This window comes from Aquarana catesbeiana, linkage group LG02, assembly GCF_042186555.1.
Source record: "Aquarana catesbeiana isolate 2022-GZ linkage group LG02, ASM4218655v1, whole genome shotgun sequence".
Lineage (NCBI taxonomy): Eukaryota > Metazoa > Chordata > Amphibia > Anura > Ranidae > Aquarana > Aquarana catesbeiana.
Window position 1 is genome coordinate 774,286,695 of NC_133325.1, and position 22,227 is coordinate 774,308,921.

Below are 22,227 nucleotides of genomic sequence, written 5' to 3' on the forward strand. Positions count from 1 at the left end.
CGTCATCCACTGAACAGATCAGGTTATATGATCAAAATTCTGCCATGTATGTTATAGCCAGGAGCTCAATAAAGAATACCAGTAGGTATTGTCAATCTTCCTACTGAATCATAAAAGCTTGGAAAAAAAAAACCCGCGTGTGCGCCCCCACCTGGTAGTCTAAACGGTCTTCTCACGGAACTTATAAACCTCTGTGTATACATACCCACCGGCCACTTTATTAGGTACACCTGTTCAATTGCTTGGTAACACAAATTGCTAATCAGCCAATCTCCCATGGCAGCAACTCAATGCATTAAGGCATCTAGACGTGGTGAAGATGACTTGCTGAAATTCAAACTGAGCATCAGAATGGGGAAGAAGGGGGATTGAAGTGACTTTGAACGTGGCATGGTTGTTGGTGCCATACGGGCTGGTGTGAATATTTAAAAAAAAAAAAATGCCGATCTACTGGGATTTTCACACACAACCATCTCTCGGGTTTACAGAGAACGGTCCGAAAAAGAGAAAATATCCAGTGAGCGGCAGTTGTGTGGAGGAAAATGCCTTGTTGTTGTTATTCTGTCTCCCACTGTTAAAATAAACCTACCATTAAAATTATAGATCAGTGTTTCTCATTTCCAGTCCTCAAGGCGCCCCAACAGGTCATGTTTTTAGGATTTCCCTCAGATGAAACGGCTGTGGTAATTACTAAGGCAGTGAAACTGATCAAATCACCTGAGCAAAATAATGGAAAACCTGAAAACATGACCTGTTGGGGCACCTAGAGGACTGGAGTTGAGAAACATTGTTATAGACTGATCATTTCTTTGTCAGTGGGGCAAACATACAAAATCAGCAGGGGGTCAAATACTTTTTTTCCCCCTTACTGTACATCCCAGGAATCTTCATGGGTCTTTTTTTATATATTTTTTTTAAATTCATCTGGAGACGTTCAGGAGGGGCTTTCTCCGCTAAGCGCCTTCCTGTCTGCATGCCTGAGCTGAGGGTAGATGGGTTCCAGAAAGTAAAATGCTGCATTAATCATCTGCCCTTACTCAAGATGGCCACCGCTAGAAATGCTAGGTGGGGTGTTTTTCAACGCGATTTCTCAAAAAAATAAATCATGGAGACTCGGATGGATGGGGGGAGTTTGCTTTGAATACTAAAAAGGAATTAAATAGTGTTTTCAGTTTGTGGTGCTCAGATACAGTTTAGTTCACTTTGGTAATGGTCGGAGAATTCCGCATACAAAGCAGGCTAAACAAAAGCGTATTATGTGCCTTTTAAAACAACGATGTAAATTAAAAAAAAATAAATAAATGACAAAAAACAAGAGGATAAAGCTGTGAATGGAGACCTTTGTGTTCAAACGTCTCGGATCATTACCCATATACTAATCTCCCCCCGAGAGGCCCAGGGTGGCAGTGCCAGCAAATGATGTGTGAAGGAGGACTGCCCACACACAGCAGGAAAAACACGATTTTTTTCAGATGGTCCTTGGCTGTAACCGAAGAACAAGAAAACAAGAAAAAAGTTAACTCAATAAAAGTGCATGTTAGGAATATTATGAGGCTCTTTATATGGAGAAAACCTCATGGCAGTGACACGCGGTACGACGCACCATGCACATCAGTGCATTCATTTTCAAGAGCACCCCAGTACACAACGCATGGTAACACACTAGTGTAGGTTGTGGGGTGCTGCATTACCATAAATGCTGCAGGTGAGATTTTCATTCCATTGTGGTGCATTAGCAGCTGCTTGAAATCCAGTACACTGCAAGGGACTGGCATGGGCCCTAAAGGAAAACTCGCATTGAAGGAACATGTAGACTGCAACCGCTGACCCCCCTTTAGGCAAGTGCCAATTGCCTTGGCTGTCAGCTAGATCAAGCGCTTTAATGGCTGGTTGTTAATCCGGCACAAGTACACTTAAAGCGGAGGTCTGCCCAAAAAAAAGAAAGAGAAAAAAAAACAGAAAAAAAAAAACTTTAAAACCAGCAGCTACACATACTGCAGCTGCTGGCTTTTAACAATAGGACACTTACCTGTCGTGGAGTCCAGCGATGTCGGCACCGCAGCTGATGTTGCTGTCAGCTGTCGGGCGCTGCCGCCGCCATTGCGGGTAAGTGTACACGGCAGTGTAGCCTTTCGTCTTCACGCCGGGAACCCTACTGCGCATGCCCGAGGCCCGCTCATCTCTCCTACTGGCCCGGCGACAGGGGAAGGAGGAGGGAGCCCCAGACGTGACTTCAATAGCTGCGGCTGAGGCTCCCGGAAGTGGGAAAGGATACAGGTATCCTGTCCCCCCCTCCCCCCTAAAAGGTGCCAATTGTGGCACCGGAAGGGGTGTAGGAGTCAGATGAGCGAAAGTTCCACCTTTGGGTGGAACTCCGCTTTAACTGCAAAAAGCAGAATAGAGTTGTTGGAATTTGTTTTCTTTTATTTAGCCCCGCCCCCTGCCGCCATTCCAGTCTAGGCCAGAAAGACCAGCACCTGGTCCTGCAGCCTCCTGGGATACTTACATCACATCTCCCAGGAGACTGCGGGATCAGCACACAGAGTGGCCAAAGGGGCGGGGACCTGATGCATGATTAAAGATGGCTGCGTGTACCTAGAAGAGGCTATCAGCTAAAGAGGACCAAACCTGCTGTGTGGCACCCAAATAGCTGATCGCAGTGGGACAATGCTGGATTTGCTGTGTGGGGGGGGTATGCTCTTTCAGCAGTACTGCAGGTAAGTAGGGGGAGAAAAAAAATACATGAGGGGTTGTTTTGGGAGTTAAAGCGGAGTTCCACCCAAAAATAGAAAAATAGAACTTCCGCTTTAAGGGAAGGTGACCCCCTGACATGCCACATTTGGCATGTCATTTTTTTTGGGGGGGGGGCGAATACTCTCTTTTTAGAGGGTTCCAGCTCCCACTTCCTCCCGGCGCACCGCGGCACCGGAAGGGAGATCACCTCTTCCCCCCCTCCCTCTCGGCAATCATCTGGGACACGTCACAATTCCCAAATGATTGCCCGGCCAGTCACGGCGCGCCGCGTGGCTTGCGCACTGGGTGCGCGGCTGTGAAGCCACAGCCGGGCGTCCACGGTTACAATGCCGGCGCTGCAGAGAGGAGGGGGGAGAGGAGCGGGGCTTCGTTCCCCCGCATCGCTGGACCCTGGGACAGGTAAGTGTCCGATTATTAAAAGTCAGCAGCTGCAGTATTTGTAGCTGCTTTTTTTTTTTTAAGCGGAACTCCGCTTTAAGTACCGCTTTACCTACACTTACTGATCGCTTGCTTAAGGTTTGTAACTCAGAAAGCATTACAGTCAGATGACACGGCAGCCAGGCAAGTGGCATTTCCAAAAGGTCACCAACAATGGTACCACCAACATTTTTCTTTCTGTGCACCTCCTTTCTTAAAGAGAAAGTAAACCTTCCTGGTATGCTTGTACCTATAGGTACTGTAAATATTTCCTAAACGTGCACCTTTTAGGAAATGTTTACTGGATAGTGAAATATTTACAAAAATGTGAGGGGTGTACTCACTTTTGTGAGATACTGTGTGTGTATATATATATATATATATATATATTTATATAAAAATCCCCCCTCTTTATCATGTGTCTGTTCATGCACATATACACTGTATATGTGTGCGTATATAGAAAAATTTCTTCCGACTGGTTACATGACACACAATCTCCTTTTTTGCTCCTCCTCTTCTCTAGCAGTGGCGGCCCCTTGGAACTGCAAAGAGCATCAGGGTAATTATATAATGATTACATAATGATTGGCGGCGCTCTCCTAGTAACAAAGAGTTTGTGTGGATTCAATCCCTGGATGGAGGGATTATGATGCCCCTTCAATAGGGCTTTTTCACGCCACGTGTGTTGGGGGCTATGCTGCCAACTATTTTATATAGGCAATGGTAATACCCTACTTCCCCTATGGAATCAGTTCACACCACAGTATTGCTGTGCATGCGGTACATCTTTTCAGCACAGCAGGTTGCGATGCAAACCACCGCACCACCACATAGCTGCAGCGAGTTGAGCTGTACTGAAACGAAGGATTCGCTCAGGGACTTTAAATGAAGTGGTCATTTAAAGTCCCGGGGCGAATCCTTCATTTTATTATATGTTACAGGGATGGAAGTGTGTTACTGGGGACACCAGACCTTTCCCCTTTCTTTAGAGCTGTATTGCAATGTCACTTATGACATTTCAATAAAGTTATGTGAAAAAAAAAAGTAACAGCGTGATGTGCTAAGATCGGCGCGTCAGCACCGTTTTTTGCCCAGCACACACCAGCCGTCGCGCATTCAGTGCGGTTCACTGATGGTATGTCCTCAGTCTTCAGGGGTTGAATAACACTGGGTGTCATTCCAATATGGAAAACTGAGGACATCTTGTGGCCAAAAAGCAAACTTTAGATTGAAAGCAAGTACTGCAGAAAGAGCTGCTCTTTTTACATTTTGTTAACTGGCCGGGGGTCCTTATTTGAAAATAAACGTGCCTGGAGTTGGGAATTAAAAGGTCAACTATGTCACCTCCAATGATGCATCGATTCCAGCTACAAATCATCATTAAAAATAATTTTCCACCCAACTTTTTCTTGCATGCACCCAAACTGAATACTAGTCACACCCAGGCAAATGATCCGTCAACCACTTCAAAACATGAGAAAATTCTGAGAACAAAAACATTGTGTAAAAGGGAAACATGTAAAAACATGTGATGGGTGTTTTCCATAGAAACTTCTATATGTTTTACGTTATTTACACGTGGCTTCTTCTATAGTAAATATTTATTTCTATGATGAGGACTTCCATCACCTGCAGGTTTTTTAAGAATTGAGGGACCCAGAAGGATAGTCCAGCTTTTTTTTTTTTCAGTAAATTTACAATTAAAGTTGCCAGACTATGGACTATTATTATTTTATACATTTATTACAGGTATTTATATAGCACTGGCAATTTACACAGTGCTTTACATACTGTGCAATCACATCAGTCCCTGTTCTCAAGAAGCTTACAATCTAAGGTCCCTATCTCAATACATACACACACTAGGGTCTGTTTAGACGGGAGCCAGTTAACCTACCAGCATGTGTAGACCAAACCCAATTAACAATTCCTTACATGCCATAAATAGGCTTTCAAACTAGCCTTTCCTGGTCTCTGTAGCTACATGCATTATGGAGAAGTTCATCCTCAAAAACTGGAAGCACTGATTTTTTTCAGGCTGGGTCTCAGCACTCTGCTCTGTGTTTAAATTGGAGATTACAAGGCTGGCAGATTTTGTGGACAAAAGTGACTTACTGATAGCAAATGAAAGTGAAATATCTTCAGAAAGCAAAAAATCTTTCCATGATTTCCGAGATAGAAAGGTCAGTATCAACTTGCTTAAACCACTTGACCTGGCATGGCATTTTTCTGACACTTTTTGTTTACAAGTAAAAATCGCTATTTTGTGCTAGAAAATTACTTGGAGCCCCAAACACACACACACACACATATATATATATATATATATATATATATATATATATATATATATATATATATATATATATATATATATATATATACATACATACACACACACATACACACACACATACATACATACATACAGTGCCTTGAAAAAGTATTTATACCCCTTGAAATTCTCCACATTTTGTCATGTTTGGCACTTCCCCCACACCTGATGACAGGGAGCGGTGATCTCTGTCATTACACAAGCCAAAACGGGGAAATGCCTTGTTTTACATAGGCACTTCCCCGTTCTGAGGCTCCGTGACACGATCGCCGGGAGACCGGCGGACATCGAGTCTGCCGGTCCTGCGGGCATGGTCACGCTGTACGCGGCTCTTAAAAGGGGACGTACAGGTACGCCCATTTGCCCACCGCTGCCATTGTGCCGACGTATATCGGTGTGCGGTGGTCAGCAAGTGGTTAAATGAAGGTTTTTATGAAACTGAGTTTAGTTTTAAATAAAACCTGTTCTGGATTACCTAAAGCACAGGTCTGTTCTTGCCTAGTGTTTTCCCAAACAAAGGTGGAGTGATTGTTGTCAATACCATTTGTGTGTATATTGACAAAACACGGGATCTGCCCAAAATGTATTTATGTCTCAGTTTCACTTCCATGTTTTCACCATTTGCCTGCTAGGCTTTCCATGTATTCTTATGGGGTTTCTAGGAGGCAGATCTTGGTGCTCCTTCTCACAAGCTTAAATCATTCCAAGGCTGGCAAACTGGGATTTTGGTAAACCTTCCTCCTGAAGGGGTCTCCAATCTATAGATGGTGAACAACTTGTAGTTAATTGCATTCAACTGAACATGTTTTGTAATGGTAAAGGCATTCTGGTGCTTATACAAGACACTAGATATGTGCCCCGTCAAAAAATTTGTTTCGTTTCGTGTTAAAAAAAAAAAAAAAATTGTATTTCGTAATTCGTGTCTGAAATTCAATTCGGATTCGTACGAATCCGAATTTTTGTTAGTTTCGTAAACTTTTCGCTAAAATAACGAAAGTTCGTTATGATGAATTTATCATGAGGGGTTCCCACCATCCCTGTGCTGTGCTGACTTCCTGGGTTTTTAACTTTTAGGTTCGTTAACTTTTCGTAACAATTACGAATGTTCGTTATGAATTTGGATCCGAAATTCGTAAACGAAAATTTCATATTTCGTACAGAATTCGTATGCATTAAAAATTCGTATTTTCGATTTGTACAAAACTAATCGCACATGTCTACAAGACACTTCTTAGGTTCTGAAGCCACTGAGATCCAGTCAAAGCCAGGAGTTAGCCTGTAGGCTCCATTCATACTTGAGCTGAGCGTGGTTGGCCGTTTTTCATATTCGTTTTTTTTTATTTTTTGGGGTGTATTTTTGTGTATAGGCGTTTTTGAGCTGTTTAACCACTTCAATAACAGGCACTTAGACACCTTCCTGCCCAGGCCAATTTTCAGCTTTCAGCGCTGCTGCAATTTGAATGACAATTGCGTGGTCATGCTACACTGTACCCAAATTTTTTATCATTTTGATCCCACAAATAGAGTTTTCTTTTGCTGGTATTTGATCACCTCTGCAATTTTTATTTTTTGCACAACGAATAAAAAAAAGTCCGAAAATTTTGAAAAAAAACAAGTTTTTCTTTTTTTGTTACATTTTTTTGTTAAGAAGTACGTTTTCTTCTTCAATGACGGGCACCGATATGGCTGCACTGACGGGCACTGATAAGGCGGCACTGATGAGGTGGTACCAATGAGGTGGCACTGACTGGCACTGATGATGGGCACTGATAGGTGGCACTGGTATGCGTCACTGATGGGCACCCGTAGGCGGCACTGATGGGTACTTATGGGTGGCACTGATAGGTGGCACGGATGGACACTGATAGGTGGGCACTGATGGACATCCCTGTTTTGTAATGTGCCACAGAGGTGCCAGTCAGTGCCCATTTGTGGGCACTGATTGGCATATTTTTTCACATGTGGATGGCCATGGGGGATGTACCTGGCCATCCACATGCTGGGGGCTTTCCTGGTGGTCCTGGGGGCTTCCCTGGTGGTCTAGTGTGGGCATCTGAGGGGGGGCTGCGCTGCTAAACAATCAGCGCAGACCCCCAGTCAGGAGAGCCGCCGATCGGCTCTCCTCTACTCGCGTCTGTCAGAGTGAGGAAAAGCCGATCAACGGCTCTTCCTGTTTACAACGTGAGCAGCCGTGATTGGACACGGCTGATCACATGGTAAAGAGCCTCCGCCGGAGGCTCTTTACCGAGATCGGTGTAGCGGTGTGTCACACTGACACACCGCACCACCGATCGCCGCGATGCACGCCCCCACGGGTGCGCGCCGGCTGTTATCCTGCAGGGCGTCATATGACGCCCAGTCAGGATAACTGAACCACCGCCCGGCCGTACTCCGTCACGCTTCAGATGCTTGCCGTATAGCCACGACATGTTTTGTCACAAACGTCTTATTTATTAATCCCATGAATAAGTAGTTTGTGACAAAACATGTCGGGGTGTGGCTATACGGCAAGCATCTGAAGCGTGATGGAGTACGTTGTAACGTGACACGCTGCATCGGATAGTGGAGGCTTGGGACGAGGAGCGGGCGAGACAAATATAGCTGCCGCACTACCCTGGGTCCGCTGCGACCGCTGTAGATAGATTTACCAGTGCATGGAGTTTCCTGATGTGTTTACCTTTGGCTTGTTTTAAATTTGACACATGTGAGTGCAATGGTGTGAGATTGTTTTAATTGTCAATAAATTGCTTATACTTTATAACACTATTGGAGCGTCTTTTCATTTGCATGTGAAACAATCATTTCTTGAGGAAAAAGGAATTGATTGAATGATATACACGTTTGAAGTTTGGAGATCTAATTTAACCCCTAATAAGTGCGGGTTGAGGCGAGTTATGCCAAACAGAGTGGGAGGCAAATGCAGCTAGGGAGTGCAAGTCTTTAAGTGGGAGTGGATGATTACAAGAACAACAGAGAGATTTTAAGTCTATACCATTCTTCGGATTATTCCGAACTTTAGTAATAGACATTTTAATGTGTCACATCTGTCACAGGGTGTTTTTTCTTTTCCTTTTTGTATAATGTGTTATGGAATACATGTCCACATTCATCTATTCATTTTTTTTGTTACTTGAGCGTCTTTCAGGTGCTCCTATTGAAGTCTGCTGGGGTCAAAATGCACAACTCTGCCTAAAAAGAAGCTCACGTACTTGAGTGCTAAACATCAAGCTTCAAGAGATTTTATTATTGTATTTATGTACATAAGTATTCACAGCCTTTGCCATGAGACTCAAAATTGAGCTCAGGTGCATTCTGTTTCCACTGATCATCCTTGAGATGTTTCTACAACTTGATTGGAGTCCACCTGTGGTAAATTCAGTTGATTGGACATGATTTGGAAAGGCACACACCTGTCTATATAAGGCCCCACAGTTAATCGTGCATGTCAGAGCACAAACCAAGCCATGAAGTCCAAGGAAGTTAGACCTCCAAGACAGAATTGTATCTGTACACTGTACACACAATTGTACACTTGTGAGTGTGAGCCTTTGTTGTTCTATGGGGATCCAATTATCGTGCCTGATCTGACCTGTGTGAGGACCATCACTGCTGAGGCTGAGGAGTTCAGTGTATGCCACAGAGATCCCGGGCTGGGGTAATAGCCATCTGCTCAGTGTGGTCCCCGTAATAAGGGACCACCGTGATCTGGTAAGCGCCATTGTTTGCCATGGTGGAGGCATTTCCTATCTTTCACGTTTTCTTGGGATGTCCCGTTTCATGTCACCGTAGAAGAGTCACCAGTTATCTTGCATGGATTATGTCTGTCCCCTGCATGCCACAGGACAGGAGCCTTCTCTTCCACCTCCTTCTGCACCTAAGTGTGCTGGCGCTGGCTCTGCTTTAGGAATGCTTGTATAGCGGGAGGTGAGCGGCGGCCGCGGTCTATGTTAACCCAGTCCTGACCGCGGTCGCCGCTTACCTCCCGCTGTGTCATCAAAAGGCCGCTCTTCCTACAACATGCAGCCCAGGGACCGCGGCCCACTGGGCAAACGCCCGGTGTGCCCTATGGCCAGTCCGGGCCTGTCTGTAACACTCCACCAGTCAGGCCTGTATGATAAGACGATGGCCATAAGGCACCCGAAGGACTCTCAGACCATGAGAAACAAAATTCTCTGGTCTGATGAAACAAAGCTTGAACTCCTTGGTCTGATCAGCAAGCATTATGTCTTGAAGAAACCAGGCACTGCTCATTACCTGGCCAATAACTACAGTGAAACATAGTGGTGGCAGCATCATGCTATGGGGATGTTGTTCAGTGGCAGGAACTGGGAGACTGGTCAGGATCGAGGGAAAGATGAATGCAGCAATGTACAGAGACATCCTTGATGAAAACCTGCTTCAGAGCGCTCAGGACCTCAGACTGGGGGGGGAAGGTTCATCTGCCAACAGGTAGAGCTGCACGATTCTGGGAAAAATGAGAATCACGATTCTTTTGCTTAGAATAAAGATCACGATTCTCAAAAACTTTTTTTTATTTTAAAGAGTTATAACTTCTGAACATTAGGTTATCAAACCAAATGGCAACAAAATAAGCCATAATACTCTTGCTTCAATCAAACAAATTTAAAGAAATGACAATGAATGTAATGAAAAAACAATGTAACGTGAAATAAATTATAATTACATTCAAACAAACATTCAGGTATCATGTCAGATAAACAGATTTAAAGATTCTTAGCTAGAAACACAAGCCTATCCACATTTTGTGGCTTCAGTGCAGAACGGCGACAAGTGACAATGTTGCCCCCTGTGCTAAAAACCCTTTCAGAAGGGGAACTGGTTGCAGGAATGCAAGGGTATTTTCTGTCCAGTGCAGACCATCTCGGATGCTGCTCCTTGTGAGCCTTCCACCAGACTAATGGATCATCTTCACTGTCAGTGTTTCCTAAGAACAGATAAGAGTGTAGCTCCATGGAAAAGGTTTCGGATTGTTGTTGCTGTGCCCCTTCACTTTGTGCTGCTTTGAAAAAGCTACCTAGAGTCTTTCGAGTCTTCTTTTCACTTGCAGGACCACTACCACTACTAGTAGTTGTAGGGGGGCTTTCCTTATCCGTTGTTAGCTTTGACATCTCATCTTTTAGTCTGTTCTGGACAGCAGTTTTGTTATCCTCATTAACGTAAGTCATCTTAAACCTGGGATCGAGGGTTGTGGCTATGTCGAGAAGGTCTTGTGTTTTTTGGTCCTGATATTTTTCCTCCAGATACCCCATGATCTTTGATTTCATTGTGCAAATAAGATCAGTCTCATCTTCCTTAACAGCCAAAACAGAAGACTGAAATAGGTGGAGAGCAGGTTTCACAGAAGAGACACTGACATACTGCTCTCCTGAAAGAGCATCTGTGAAGTCTGCCGGTGGGGCGAGAGTCTTGTCCACAGCCTCTAGGACCTCTAGGTCTTGCCATGTTGGCAAGAGGTGCCTAGCCTTGCAGTCAGAAGAGAGGACATAGGTAATGACAGCTTGCTGCTCAAGTATCCTCCTCACCATAGCCTGCCTAGATCTCCACCTTGTTGGGCACTCTGTCTTGAGCCTGTGGTCTGGTAAACAGAGTTGTTTTTGTGCCTCAGAAAGCTCCCTCTTCCTCCTCCAACTGTAGCTGAAACACCAGACAAGCTTTTTGCACAAACCCATAGCACGCTCAATTCGTGGGTCCTTCATTGCATTCTCTATTGTGAGATGAAGCCTATGGCCAAAACACTGCAGTTGTGTCCAGTGATTTATGGATATGGCCTTTACAATGTTGTGATACAAACAAGATTTTTCTCCTCCAATTTCCAGTTTATGAGAGCATCCTTTAATCCATGCGCCAAACCTTCGCCAGTGTGGTCCTCAGGGAAAAACCCAGTTTGTAGGCACTGACTTTTCATCTCAAAATCATCATTAATGAAATGGAACGTTATGCTCATGTATGGTTCCATTGCTCTGCTGGACCATAAATCTGAAGTTCCTGCAAAATTAAGTACATCTCGCAATTCTGTTTCAACTGTTTCATGACATTTGACGTACAGAGCAGGGATTGCAACATGTGAAAAATAATTACGAGAGGGTACTTGATAGATTAAACCCCTCTTTTTCAACAGTGGTCACGGGAGCCATGTCTTTAGCCAGGTGAAATGTGATTGCTTCTGTTATTTCTTTGCGCCTGAGAGAGGTTGTTGGGTACGGTGTTGCATTAAATAATGTTACTTTAATCGACGTTTGTCTTGTCTGGTTGCAGATACTTTGCGATTGAGCGCCGGTTTTGTTTTTCCGTACCGGTTCATATTGTTGTATGCGATTACTTTTCAGGCGATTAAACAGATTGGTGGTGTTACCCTTTGGTGCACAAACAATGGCTAAATATTGCTTGCAGTAGATGGTTCGCTGAGTTTCATCATCTGGTTTGAATCCGAAATAAGCCCACACTTCGGAATAAGCTCCACTTTTTGGAACAAAGACATCCAAGTTTTTATCAGACTTACTTGCACATTGCTCTGCCTTTGCGGCCTCTGCCTCACTCATTATTCTACTCTGTTTAGTTTGTTTCTAACTTCTCGACTGCAACTTCTGCTGTTCTTATCTAGTTAACACAAGTACATTTGGCCCGTGCTATACCCGATATGACTTCGTCAAGGAGTGTTTGTGTTTTATCTCGAGATTGTGAACAGACCTCAAGACGTATGCTTCTCAGTTCTCTCCTGTGACTAAATGTCCTTGAAAATATATTTATCTGGTGCAGGCAGGCACCAGTGATTGTGCTGATACAGAAGACCCCAGCTGGGGTAAAGAGTTCTGTGTGACTGTGTACATTCGCTAAAGTGCTGCTGCAGCGGTCTTTCTCTTAATATTCAACTGGGTGTGGTGGACTGGAAACATGTTATGTGCTACCTATAGAGAAAACAGAGAGCACACTGTTATCCGCCTCAGTTTAAAAACACTTGCAGCTAATGCATTGACATTTAAAAAGGCAACAAATCAAAGTGTGTGTTTTTTTTTTTTTTTAAGTCACACAATAAATCTGGCGCTGGAGGACTAATGGGCTAAAAACGCTGGGAAAATGACCATTATAGTAAATTGCAAAATATGTATAAAAGACGCAGCACAACCCATAAATCCTCTGAGATATAACCAAATTCATACAAGAATCTCAAAAAAACAAAATCCATAAATCTACATTACGTCTATAAGAAAAAGTAAAAAAAGGTGATAGAGTCCAATGCAACATGCTCCTGTAAGTGAAGGGTGACTTACAAGAGCACGTTGCATGACTCTTCCCCTTTTTCTTGTACACTTAATGTGGATTTATTGATTTTGTAACTTTGAGATTTTTATTGTGTGAAATTTGGTGGGACACTAACTAGGTCGCTGCACTGATACGGCACTTACAAGACTGCTCAGCGCACTGATGATGCTGCCCCTCCCCGCCCATTGCATTAGAAAACATTGGGACACCTGCTTGGCAATGTTGCGCCCCTTCAGGCTAGTCACTGAGGCTGACAACAGCCCAGGCTCCATTTTCTACTCTGCGACCTGGGGTTTGTCAAGCCTTGATACATATAATATAGATGGATAATTGGATATATATCTCCCTCTCATTTTATTTAATATATATATATATATATATATATATATATATATATATATATATATATATATAATCTCTCAGTCCTCCCTACGTCACCATGCACCACCCACAGATCTACATTTTAAAATGGTTAATTTAAATAAGAAAAATCTATATCAAAGTTAAACTCAACAAGAAAAAAAAATAAATAAGCAAAATTATAAATTATATATATAATGTTTTTTTTTTTTTTTTTTTTTTTTCTTGTTGCATTTAACTGATAAAAAATTTTATCATCAACCATTTTAAAATGTAGATCTGTGGGTGGTGCAGCATGGTGACATAGGGAGGACTTGAGATTACCCCCTCCTATGTCATGGGCTTTCTGGATATATCAAGTCCAAGCAAGCAGTCATAATATATTATAAAGCTCACATTTGTTTTGGAAAAAGCATGCCATGATGATGGGCCATCGGATCAATGCTGGTGCGCACATTACGTACATCAAAGAGGGGCCGCTGATCCCATCCAATACAGAGGACACATTGCCAGATGTCAGTGAAAATCAATAGATCGTTTTGTTATTGATACTAAAAATAGATGGGTTTAAAGTGGTGTTCCAGCTGAAATTATACTTTTTAAATAAAAATACCCCTATAATACACAAGCTTAATGTATTCTAGTAAAGTTAGTCTCTAAACTAAGGTCTGTTTTGTTAGTTTATAGCAGTAGTTTGTTATTTTATAAACTTACAGCAGGCCGTGGCCATCTTAAGTGTGGGCATCTGAAGCCAGACTGTATTTCTTCCTGGATCTCATCCTTGTAGATCTCGCACATGCTCAGTGCAGCACAAGCAGTGTAATAGGTTTCAGGTCAGGTTTCCATAGCAACGGCAGTTTCAGAGGAAGTTGCCGCCCCTTCCCAGAAGGCATTGTAAACAGGAAATGATGCGATGGGCCGTGGCCAGGGAGGAGGAAGTGAAAAATGAATACAGTTGATATACAGTAGGTGCTGAGAAAAAAATTAAAATATATCCAATTAGTTTACAGTGCACAGTTTAGTGAGGGATGCTGAAGAGTTGTAAAAGTGGGTGGAACTCCACTTTAATCACCCACCTGGAAATCATATAAGGCAATGTTTTCATGTTTCAGCTCCTGGAATGAAGACACCAACTGTCAAATCAAATATTACACCATCATGCCTTGCCAATCTGTTACTCACCACACCACAAACATTCTGGTTACCTTCAAGATTTTGATTTCCTTCCCTAAAAGGGTCTGAGATTTGGCCAGGTTTTTCTTGCAACCTCCAGGTCCTGCTTCTGTGAATGGAACACAAGTGCGCAGTAACTGCAGTGTTTCCCGGCCGGGGTCTCTCTGACGAATAAGTGTGGTTCCACCCACGCCCAGGCATCCACCGCGGCGCATCGCGCTCTCTGCTCTGCTTTCGTCAGTTCCTGTATCGGGGCCATCAGCGCCATTTACGTTCCACACTGGTTCCAGCGGCTTCTCCTCCGGTCCAGGCTACATCACGGAACACCGAAAAAGACCGCGCGGGGGGGGGGAAATCGAGATCACGATTCTCTATACGATTAATCGTTCAACTCTACCAACAGAACAACGTCCCTATGCATACAGCCAAGATAACAAAGGAGTGGCTACGGGACAACTCTGTGAATATCCTTTAGTGGCCCAGCCAAAGCGAGGACTTGAACCCAATTGAACATCTCTGGAGAGATCTGAAAATGGATGTGCACCGACGCTCCCCACCCAACCTGATGGAGCTTGAGAGGTCCTGCAAAAAAGAATAGGAGAAACTGCCCAAATATAGTTGGCTGTAATTGGTGCCAAAGCTGCTTCAACAAAGTATTAAGCAAAGGCTGCGAATACTTATGTACTGTACATGTGTTTTTTTTGTTTTAAGTACATTTACAAAGATCTCAAACAAACTTCTTTCACGTGTGCCAAGCTTGTAGCATCATACTCAAAAAGACTTGAGGCTGTAATTGGTGCCAAAGGTGCTTCACCAAAATATTGAGCAAAGGCTGTGACTACTTATGTACATGTGAATTATTTTCCCCGTTTTTTATGTTTAATAAATTTGCAAAGATTTCAAACAAACGTCTTTCATGTTGTCATTATGGGGTATTGTTTGTAGAATTTTGAGCAAAATAATTAATTTAATCCATTTTGGAATAAGGCTGTAACATAACAAAAATATGTAAAAAGTGAAGCGCTGTGAATACTTTCTGGATGCACTGTATAAACCTATAGTGGCTTAGGCTCCATTCACACTAATGCCTTTTTTGATGCATTTTACATTTGCAGAAATGCAGGAAATTTTTTTAACATGAGTTCCTATGGAACACGTTCACATCAATGCATTTTTGTGCCTCTGCATTTTTGGAAAGGGTCGGGGGACTTTTTTCGCGCAAAATGCAGCGTTTTTCATGTAATAGACTTTAATAGACCCGCATCCAAAACGCAAGTACCACATTTTTACAGCGATTTTGCAGCGATTTGCATTTTGTGATTTGTGTGTTTTTTTTGGCTGTACATTCACTGTATATAACTGGTTGCTCAGGAGGGGGCCGGGAAGCCAGCCGATGCGTCCTTAACAACCGATGAGTCTTCAGCTGTCAGGGAGCTTTCCCACTGCAGCTGAATGTAAAAAAAAAAAAAAAAAAAAAAAGAATTGCCGGCTAAAAAAAAAAAAATTGTGAAAAAAAAAAAAAAGCGTGTGGTCCCCCCCCAGAGGTCCATACTAGGCCCTTGGGTCTAGTATGGATTTGGAGGGGACCCCCCATGCTAACATTTTCAAAAATGGCGTGGGGTCCCCCCAAAATCCATACCAGACCCTTATCCGAGCATGCAGCCCAGCAGGTCAGGAAAGGGAGGGGGCCCCCCCCTCCTGAACCATACCAGACCGCATGCCCTCAACATGGGGGATGTGCTTTGGGGCAGGGGTGGCTCTGCACCCGAGATATATCCCTGGGAACTACAGGACCAGTCAGCCTAACATCAGTAGTATGTAAGCTATTGAAGGGGAAGATAAGGGATTATTTCCAGGATTTTGCTGATGAAAACAGTATCATTAATAGTAATCAGCATGGATTCATGAAGGATCATTCTTGCCAGACCAATCTATTATAGTTCTATGAAGAAGTGAGCTCCCCTCTAAATAAAGGAAGGCCTGTGGATATGGAATATCCAGATTTTGCAAAGGCATTTGATACAGTTCCCCACAAACGTTTGATTTACAAACTGAGGTCTGTTGACATGGACCATAGGGTGAGTACCTGGATAGAAAACTGGCTACAGGGGAGGGTCCAAAGGATGGTGATAAATAGCGGATTCTCAGAAAGGTTTGGAGTTGTAAGTGATGTCCCCCAAGGATCTGTCCTGGGACCAATTCTGTTTAAAGCGGAGTTCCACACAAAAATGGAACTTCCGCTTTTCGGAACCCTCCCCCCCTCCGGTGTCACATTTGACACCTTTCAGGGGGGAGGGGGGTGCAGATACCTGTCTAAGACAGGTATTTGCACCCACTTCCGGCATAGACTCCCATGGGAGTCTACGCCTCTTCCCGTCCCCACCACGCTGTCTCCTGGGAACACACAGCTCCCAGGAGAGAGCGGGGACCACTTGGGACGTGCAGCGCGACTCGCGCATGCGCAGTAGGGAACCGGGAAGTGAAGCCGCAACGCTTCACTTCCTGATTCCCTCACCTAGGATGGCGGCGGCAGCTGCCGAGAACCGAGCGGGTTCTCGGCGTCCCCTGCCGACATCGCTGGACCCTGGGACAGGTAAGTGGCCATGTATTAAAAGTCAGCAGCTGCAGTATTTGTAGCTGCTGGCTTTTAATATTTTATTTTTTTTGGCGGTGTGGGTGAACCCCCGCTTTAATTCAGTTTAAACCTCTGGAGGAATCTAGGATGGAAAAGGACCTGGGTTTCCTAGTAGATGATAGGCAATGCCAAGCTGCTGCTAACAAAGCAAACAGAATATTGGCATTAAAAAGGGGATCAACAGCTCCAGATAAAACGATAATTCTCCCGCTCTACAAGACTCTGGTCCTGCCACATCTTGAGTATTCTGTCCAGTTCTGGGCACCAGTCTTCAGGAAGGATGTACCGGAAATGGAGAGGGTTCAGAGAAAGGCGCCACCCCCCCCCCCACACACACACACACACACACACACACAAATCCCCTTCCTAGCACAGATCCTCCCTCCAAACCCCCCCTCCTAGCACAAATCATTCCCCCAATTCGCCTCCCTTAGTACAAATCACCCCAAATTTCTCCTCTTAGCACAGCTCCTCTCCCCCAATTCCCCACTCCGATCATAAATCCCCCCCCATCCCCCCTCCTACCCTCCTAGCACAAATCCCCCCCAATCTCCACTCTTAGCACAAATCCCCTCTCTCCCCAAATTCCAACTCCTACAGTAAATCCTCCCCCAAAATCCCCTCCCCCCATATCCCTCTTCTAGCACAAATATTCTCCCCAAAGTCCCCCCCCCTCCTAGCACAAATTTTTCCCCCAAATCCCCCCTTCCAGAACAACTTGCCCCCCCCTCCCAAATACTCCTCCTAGTACAAATCCCCCCCCCCCGCAATCTGCCCTCCTAGTACAAATTCTCCCCTCAAATCCCCCCTCTAGTATAAGTCTCCCCCCCCCGCCCTCAATCTGCCCTCCTAGTACAAATTCTCCCCTCAAATCCCCCCTCTAGTATAAGTCCCCCCCCCCAAATTCCCCTCCTAGCACAACACTCCCCCTCCCCCAAATCCCAACTCCTAATACTAATCCTTCCCCCAAATCCCCCCTCCTAGAACAAATTACCCCTCCCCCCAAATCCCCCTCCCAGTACAAACCCTCCCCCAAATCCCCAAACCCAGAACAAATCTGCTCCCCCTAAATATCCCCTCTTAGTATAAATCCTCCCCAAATCCCCCCTCCTAGTACAACCCCCCCTCCCCCTATATTTCTCCTCTTAGCAGATCCCCCTCCAAATCACCCTTTCCAGCAAAAATACACCCACCACCCCCTACTAACCATTCAAATGGATACCGGGATCTAAGATCCCTGAACTCCCCTTGGGAAACAGCAATATTTTAGATTTCAGATTTTTCTCCATTAACCTTTGAATTTGAAATTTCCCCATATCTTTCCATTTCCCTTAGAATATTAGGCAATGTCTGTCTTGGGTTAGATATATAGAGCATAATGTCAGATACCTTATGTTCCAGCCCAGCCATCTCTATCCCCCTGGATCTCCTGACTGGCCCGTATCATTGCTAAGAGGGGCTTTAGAGATAGCACACATAATAATGGGGATGGAGAGTGGGCATCCCTGCCATGTTCCATTATATAAAGCAAATGGACACGATAGGGTCCCATTCACTCGCACCTGAGCAGATGGTTTGGAATATATGTATACATGCGCGGGCCCGACCCCAAAAGTGGCAAGCATGTAATCCCAGACAAATCTGTCAAAAGCCTTTTCTGCATCAACTGACAGAGAAAGAACTTTTTTTTTTGTGCTTTTCTTAATTCTATGCATTAAAAGAATTGTTCTCAATCTATGGTCTCTCACTTCCCTCCCAGGAATGAAGCCTGCTTGATCCTTCTCTATCCAATCTGGAATATAGTGCTTCAGCCTTTCGGACAATATTTTTGCGTATAATTTAACCGCTTGCCATCCAGCCGCCGCAGTTGTACTGTGGCAACATGGCTCGGCTACGTGAATCGGCGTCATGTTACGTTGCATTCTATTTTGTGCCCACTAGGGGCGCACGCTCGCTGCTCGCCCCTGGAGCCGATGCGAGTGCCCGGAGGTCGCGATGACCGCCGGGCTCCCGCAATCACTAGGGGCGCACACTCGCTGCTCGCCCCTGGAGCCGATGCGAGTGCCCGGAGGTCGCGATGACCTACCAGGCTCCCGCGATCGCTCGTGACACGGCGAGAACCGGGATCTCTGTGTGTAAACACAGAGATCCCGGCTCTCCGAGGGGAGAAGATACAAAGTATGAACAGTGATCTCTCTCTTCCCCTAGCTAGTCCCCTCCCTCCTTTAGTTAGAACACACACGAGGGAACACAATTAACCCCTTAATCGCCCCCTAATGTTAACCCCTTCACTGCCAGTGACATTTTTACAGTAAATCAATGCATTTTTGTAGCTCTGATCGCTGTATAAATGCCAATTGTCCCAAAAATGTGTCAAAAGTGTCCGATGTGTCCGCCATAATGTCGTAGTCACGATTAAAAACTAAATAATGCAGATCGCCGCCATTACTAGTAAAAAAAAAAAATAATAATAATAATAAAAATGCTATAAATCTATCCCCTATTTTGTAGACGCTATAACTTTTGCGCAAACCAATCATAATACGCTAATTTTATTACCAAAAATATGTAGAAGAATATGCATCGGCCTAAACTGAGGAAAAATTGGCTTTTTGGCACTGAGCATGTGCGAGATCTGCAAGGATGAGATCCAGGAAGAAATACAGTCTGGCTTCAGATGCCCACACTTAAGATGGCCACGGCCTGCTGTAAGTTTATAAAATAACAAACTACTGCTATAAACTAACAAAACAGACCTTAGTTTACAAACGAACTTTACTAGAATACATTAAGCTTGTGTATTATAGGGGTATTTTTATTTTAAAAAGTATAATTTCGGCCGGAAGACCACTTTAATGTCTTCATTTATTAATGATATTAGCCTGAAGCTGGAACACAATGCTGGATCCTTCCCTTCCTTAACCACTTCAATACCGTTTGTTGTTTACAAAAAAGGTAAAAATCATTTTATTTATTTATTTTTGCTAGAAAATTACTTAGAACCCCCAAATATTAAATATATACTTTTTAGCAGAGACCCTAGAGAATAAAATGGCGGTCGTTGCAATATTTTATGTCACACTGTATTTGCGCAGCGATCTTTTAATTTAGAATAGTACCGAATTTAAACGAATCCGAAATAAGGAAAAAAAATTCAGACGAAATTCTAATATGAATCGTTTTCAATTTCGAATTGTTTTCAAATTCAAACCGTTTTCAAATAGTTTGCCAAGTACAGATTAGTTACAGTTGCTTCTGATAATGTAGGGAATTTTATCTCTTGCAAATGTTGATCTATGACCCCTGTCAGTGCCCTCAGTCATTGTCTGGACACGCTGGTCAAGTGCCGATCAGCGGACCTTTTTTTTCGGTCATGCCCCTTTCTGGACAGACTTGCGGGGCGATTCTGCCCGCGAACCCAAACTGCCAGATGTGAACGGGGGGGGCCTAAAAAGGTTAAAGATCCTTTTTCGGAACGGTTTTCCAGCATGTCGTGCGAATGGGAACACGACCATATAGTGGGGCTTTCCCAAATTTGACTGCAAATGTGAAACTACACTTTAGGCCTTGCTGGGGACACGGGGGGGGGTAACCAAGCGTATCCCCCCCCCCCCCCAGGGACTGGTCGCCCCCACCACAAGGAACCCCCTTCTGCTCCTTACTGTATTGTCATCATGGTTCACTTCACTTAATTAGTATAATTAAAGTACAAAATCTTCCTGCTGACCCTCTCTATGGTCTTCCTGCGGGCCTTCAATGTAATGAGAGTAGATCTAGCGTACATCACATTGCGCTCTTTGCTCTTTCTGTAATCTTTAGTTAAGTCGAAAAAATACTTTTTTTTAATTGTTGTTTTTAAGCTGTTTGTTCACCTTCAGAAATCCCCGGGGGGGGGGGGGGGGGGGGCCCAACCCAACACCTGCTCCGGGCCCCTATGCAGAGAATAGGCACATTGTCTGTGTCAGAAAATCTGTATTCTCAGAAGACTTTCTCATCAAGCTCATGTTATGCTGTTTGTTCTCTTGTGAAAGGTTTTCTTTAAAGCTGAGCTACAGGAAAAAAAAAATTAAAAACAAACAATCTTTGAAGTGGGGCACCCCCTCTGCTCACAAAAGTTAAACTTTTTACACTTTTGTGGTAAAAAAAATAGCAAGTAAAAAATGAAAATAAAGTTCTAACCCTTTCATGCCGAAGCCTTTTTCTGACATTTGTTTCTTACAAGTTAAAATCCGTATTTTTTGCTAGAAAATTACTTGGAACCCCCAAACATATACATATATATATATATATATAAAAATTAAAAATTGATTCACCATAAACTCACCCCAAGTGAACTCAAATTAGCAGCGCTAAACCAATCCCTAACCACAAAGGGTCATAAAGTGAAAAATCATGAAAATTTATATCAACCAAAAAATATATGATCATAACATCACTCCTCCCCATTAATGTGCATCACGTGATATGATCAAGAGATCACAGAAGATGGTGCGCAAACCACTAAAGTGAATAACATAACTGTGCACACAAACTATGATATATAAACAAAAAGCAGTGTGAATCGATGTGAATCAGTCCACAAAAATATAAAAAATATATAGAATGAAAAAATAAATATGTGTCCACAAACAATTCAAAAAAATGAATAATCCAAAAAAATTCCGTGACGTAATGTAGTGCAGATCTTCCACTTAATAAAATCTTCCACCGCACCTCTGTGACTGTGAATCCACTCCCCTTAGGTAAATAAACTCACCAGCTCCTTTTGCCCACACTCTCGTGTCAGGGCCACCAAGCTTTTATCCCACACAATAAGGGGAAATATATGATCTCCAATGGTACACCTTTACATATCCAGAGTATGATGCCAAAGAGCTCTCTCCGCATGAAAAAAAGAAAATACTCCAATAGTGCAATAAAGTATTGATATTTATTTTAAAATAACAAATCCCTCAACCATTGAACTCACTTCTTTAAAAATCACTGCAAGCTCAGAAATAGCACAGCACAGCAAACTGTCACAGCATCAACTCAAATCAGTAAACCAGTGTGTTGTGGTCATAATTTTTCACTTTATGACCCTTTGTGGTTAGGGATTGGTTTAGCGCTGCTAATTTGAGTTCACTTGGGGTGAGTTTATGGTGAATCAATTTTTAATTTATGTTTGTTATTATTTAAGCAGCAGCTCAGATTTAACTTTTTTTCCATCAGCGCAGCGTTTTTGGGTGTATGAGTGGGCGGATTTTTGTACACCTGATATTTTACATTA

The 22,227-nt window shown here is 43.6% G+C and overlaps 2 protein-coding genes across 11 annotated transcripts in view; both read right to left on the reverse strand.

The window, feature by feature from the left end:
* The window catches only part of LOC141129359 (nectin-1-like), a 130,991-nt gene that overhangs the window by 82,472 nt on the left and 26,292 nt on the right, over window positions 1-22,227 (reverse strand). The window lies entirely within an intron of this gene.
* Window positions 8,048-14,901, reverse strand: LOC141129360 (E3 SUMO-protein ligase ZBED1-like). Of its 2 annotated transcripts, none has more exons than XM_073617351.1 (4): window positions 14,356-14,881; window positions 14,227-14,265; window positions 13,865-14,122; window positions 8,048-12,435 (listed from the first exon to the last, which is right to left on the reverse strand). In XM_073617351.1, the coding sequence occupies exon 4, from the start codon at window positions 11,224-11,226 to the stop codon at window positions 10,234-10,236; it is 993 nt and encodes a 330-aa protein (XP_073473452.1). In that variant the 5' UTR covers window positions 11,227-12,435; window positions 13,865-14,122; window positions 14,227-14,265; window positions 14,356-14,881; the 3' UTR covers window positions 8,048-10,233. The 2 variants fall into 2 exon arrangements, with proteins under 2 accessions (XP_073473452.1, XP_073473453.1); XM_073617352.1 differs by having other exon boundaries at window positions 8,066-12,435; window positions 14,356-14,901.